Here is a 4523-nt window from a genome sequence, read left to right on the forward strand (position 1 = left end):
GTCTAATTTAGGTATGGGATTGTGTGGAAAACTTGCGAAAAGTGTTGTTTGGAGTACATTTGCACCACTGGATAGTGACTTATCCACTGGATAAAGTTATCTGCCCTTTGAACAACTGGGGCCAGGTTTATATAAAGCAAAATTGATAATGGTTTTCTCAAACATTGGCAACTCATTTTGGTCATTTTTGGTTTTTGTTTTGACATTTCAGATCTTTGATAACCAATTTCCAGGAAGTGTAACAAAAATGCTTCCTAACTGTCAATGGCCACTATTTTAAATCCTGCCCCATAAACTTGACATGCAAACAGGAAATAAACTTTGCCAATACATAAATTATGATATAACTATTGATTTAAATCTGCACATTCAAAAAAAATAGTATGAATGTTTAAATATCACTGAATGACAATAGTGCCAGTTGAGATCTACTTGTACAAAGCACCCTGACAGATGCAATAAACAGACAAACAATATTAATGAGGGTAGCTATGCAGGACACGTCGTTTTTACAGGTCGCATTCCATAGGTCACAAGTACAGGTCACTGTTGTACTGGTATATAACCAAGAGGGTTAGCATGACCTAATGCCTAAATTAGCTTTTTAGTATGAAATTTAAGGCTAGGAGACCCTGTTTAGCTTGTTTACATACAATAATTTATCACAATCACCTGTAGTTGTGACCTGTGACCTGTAAAAGAAAACTGTATTATTTCTTTACCCATTCTATTTTACATTAATCTTTTTGTTCAGTGACAATACTAACATCTCTTGATGGTGATGTGATTAGCAGATATAAAAAAGACTTCTCAGCTTGGCTTAATGAAGGAAGCGACTCCAGGCCACAAACTCTGTTATCTTCATTATTGGGACTCTAGTTTAGGAAAAATAATAATTATTATTAAAAACTGGATCATTGTATAATGCAATTCCAGGGATTTGATTGGCTTAGTGGCCATGGTTTATGCAGCTGTATTAAGTTTACAAAAAAAAAACATGCACATCCTATAATTATATTAAAGACAATGATTTTTAGTATGCACACACTGCACAATCATATCGAGAATAAATTAAAGAGATACAAAACAGGTCTGAGAGAAGTCTTTCTATAAACCTCTAAATTTAAGGTGGTTGGCATCAGTTCCCAGCACTTTTCTAGGCATTTTATTATTTTGATACCATTACTGCAGTATCCTCTGACAAAGAGTCATAGTTGTAATGACTGAAAGGAAGTGTTGGAAACCATTGTGAGCCACCTTAATTAATGGTGTTTACCACTGCCAGGAAATAACCACTTTGAATTAATGTTTTTTCTTTTTGCAAAACAACATGCAAACTGGTTAAACCTTTAGACTAGTCTAGGCATTAAACCTCCAACTTCCGGATCCACCGTTTATCACACTAACCACTACAAGACTTTGCCCTCGTAAGAACATATGTAAAACAAGCTACTTACTAAAACATGAATAAAGACAGGAGCAAATGGGTTATTTGCTATGGGCTCTGCTCTGTACATTTCATATAACAAAAACAAAACCACAATCCTTTGGCTGGTTGATGGTAGCAGGTCAGGCTGTTGTAAAAGCATTAACTGAAAACAAAAGCAAATCTTAGAAACATTCTTAGCATTGCACAGAGATGTCAACCATTAGGAACCTGAAATCAGGTTGATGGAACCTGGTTTTGGAACTATGGTCTCTCACTGACAATAATTATTTTGTGGACTATGATTCAGTGTACATAAAATTTAGGAAAGTTTTCCACACAGCCCCAGACATTAATGATACATGAACCACTGTTATATCGTAAATCTTCTTCCACAAACTGTGAGAATGAATTGAGTTCGGGTCGGAAATTGTTTTGTTACAATTATTAATGGATGGGGCTGTACAACAATCCTACCAAACAACATACATGTAAAATTATTACATGCCATACTGGAAAACAAGTATGTAACGCCAAACATCTTTGGCATATTTTGCATGGCTTTTTGGCATGGACTTGAAACAGACTTAAATTGAGGTTGGTGTAGTGATTTTTATGCTCAAATCGTGGCATCACACTTTACCATATGAAAAACAAACTTTCTAATTAACAATTAGATTATGAGCTCGAGATTTCTATCATGCATAGAGATCGCGAGCGAATAATCTAATTGTTTTAGTATAAATCTACTAGTCATTCAAAAATAAACAAGTAAATTATCTATAGCCTCATCGCAGACACTTCGAAAACACGACGAAGCGGCCGCCATTTTGTTGAAACCCGCTACTCACTATCTATCACAGAATAGATAGCGAGTAACGTAGCCAATCAGAGAACGGCATTCGTGATAGAACACTAGTAGATTTATACTAATATGGATTACATGTACAATTCTAATAAGAATTATTGCTTAGTCAAACACTTTCACACAGCCACAAGGTACAGTGTACTTTCCCTTTATACAATAACAAATCTAATCTACTGGTATTTTAGACAAAATGATTCAACATATTCTTCAGCAGCAATAATAAGTACCATACCATTGCACTCCCAATTTGAAAATGCTCATTTTTGTTAAAACGCTGATGTAAGGAAGAAGCGATGGCTTCAAACGATGACAGAGCCAGAGAATCTTCTGAAAGAATACTGTCAAGAGAAGCAACCAGAAGCAAAAATCAAGTTTTGAACTGGGTCTGATTTCAAGCATTTGAAGGATAATTTTTATATGTCGTTTGGTTCACAAGTAGGCAAAGGTACGCAGACGAGGAATAATATATAAATCTGCAAGGCATTTTGACTGGATAGAAAACGACCAAGAGGTATCCGGCTTGTTATTAGATAGTTAATAGTAAAAGCGGCCCCGTATATCGTTAGTCTATCCGGAAAATACTGTTTTCCAACCTCAAAAGATAAACGCTTGTCAGACCACAGCTGCAGACCAACAGTAAGTTCAAGTTTTTTTTTGTGAAAGCTGGGAAATCGTTGAAAAACAGCTCACCTTAAAAGCGAAGACAGTTCTTTCGGAGTTAGCGTCATGTTAAAACGAAGCCAAAAACCGAAGGAGAAGGAGAGAAATTGTTCCCTAATAATTTGTAATGTTGTAAGGTCTTGTAAACAGCAAATCGATCAATCGGCCATCTTGGCTTTCACTAGTGCCATGTTCCCTCGGTCAAGAAACGCGTGCATGCGTAATTTCCATCTTTGTGGATGCTGACCAGAAGGATCACGGACTCTTGCGAAACACGTCGTAATCTCGTACCCAGATCTTCTCACTCTCCGGAGTTTTCACTGTTTTCTCCTAATCTCCGAACCAAGTAAGTATGGGTTAAATAAAAACACGGATTAGTGGATCGAATAAAACAATGTAAAAAACTTTTCACTATCGGAAATTTCTGAAGGAAATTTGCTGAAAATTGCCGAAATTTGAAGAAAATATTATTAGTCACTCACATGCCACACAAACAGACCATATAAACAGGTTGAACAGACATCGTTGCTAATGTGACAAGAAAGCCTAATCAAGCTATAAGCTTATAAGAATAGACTTCCTGAGACAAGTTAATTAAAACGTGGCTTAATGCAGAGTATTAATACGTTTTCTAAATGCAGAGAATTTGAAGGTTTACAAATTGCGTGACGAATGACCGAAGAAAACAGTATTTGGACAGATTTCGTTGCAGCCGTAAATGCCGTCGGGGTTACCGTTAGGACCACCCAAGAATTTAGAGACAGGAAGAAGAGGTCTGTGATTAATTTGATTGATTCTCGTCCAAAGCTATCATACCTTGCACGAAGTTCTTCGTTTCTAAGACCGTATTTAGAGAAAATTGCTTTTGTTTTCGTCTCTCATCCACACCATCACAACCATACAACAAGTCCACCATTTATTTTGTGTCACTTTATTTTAGTGTTAATCTAGCTATTGAGGTGGATTAAATTTGACCCTGACTTCATTCGTGGATTAGCACTAATCGGGGTTTTGAAAAACCGGGCCTGAGATAAGTGAAAACGGAAAGTGAAAAACGTAAAGGCTAGAACTGGATTCACGACTAACGTTCATTTCGTCGATTAAGGCGGTCTGGCGACAAAGTTTTACCTCTCTAGGACGTAAACTTTCCTCGCCTTTCGCCGGTCGATCCGTTTTTGTTGGGTTGTAATTCCAGAGGAATTAACCTTATGTCTGTAACACAGTACCCGGCTATCTGAAATGCGTAGGAACTGCTGCTCAGGGGGGGGGGGGGGGGGGGGGTTACTCCCCTATATAGGCTATACCGGGGGACGTGCCGCTAAATACGGGTATGGGTTTTGGCTCCTCTAGCCTGAACAGGGCTGTGACGGTTCGTTGCAAAATGGTAGTCACAGGGAAGACAAAAAATCACGTTTGGAATTATTTTTACTTTCGGCTTTCTGAGAAACAGGTCCATGGGAATCGAAGCGTGTTATGGAGATAGCCTGGCAACGAACAGCACGTGTGAAGTGCTGTTCAATAGCTCGTATTCAACCGGTGGCGCTTCTGGATTTCACTCTCAGACGGATG

At 37.9% G+C, this 4523-nt stretch overlaps 1 protein-coding gene across 1 annotated transcript in view; it reads right to left on the reverse strand.

The window, feature by feature from the left end:
• The window catches only part of LOC146456597 (CCR4-NOT transcription complex subunit 11-like), a 15536-nt gene extending 12391 nt beyond the window's left edge, over nucleotides 1–3145 (reverse strand). Inside the window, exons 1-4 of the mRNA XM_085093083.1 lie at nucleotides 2985–3145; nucleotides 2527–2632; nucleotides 1458–1592; nucleotides 768–875 (exon numbers count right to left, since the gene is read on the reverse strand). Coding sequence (XP_084949209.1) covers nucleotides 768–875; nucleotides 1458–1592; nucleotides 2527–2632; nucleotides 2985–3022 — 387 coding nt within the window. The 5' untranslated portion in view covers nucleotides 3023–3145. The remainder of the gene's footprint in view (nucleotides 1–767; nucleotides 876–1457; nucleotides 1593–2526; nucleotides 2633–2984) is intronic.
• Nucleotides 3146–4523: the final 1378 nt, after the last annotated feature.

The sequence above is a fragment of the Pavona decussata genome, unplaced genomic scaffold (assembly GCF_977016875.1).
Source record: "Pavona decussata unplaced genomic scaffold, jaPavDecu1.1 SCAFFOLD_254, whole genome shotgun sequence".
Taxonomy (NCBI): domain Eukaryota; kingdom Metazoa; phylum Cnidaria; class Anthozoa; order Scleractinia; family Agariciidae; genus Pavona; species Pavona decussata.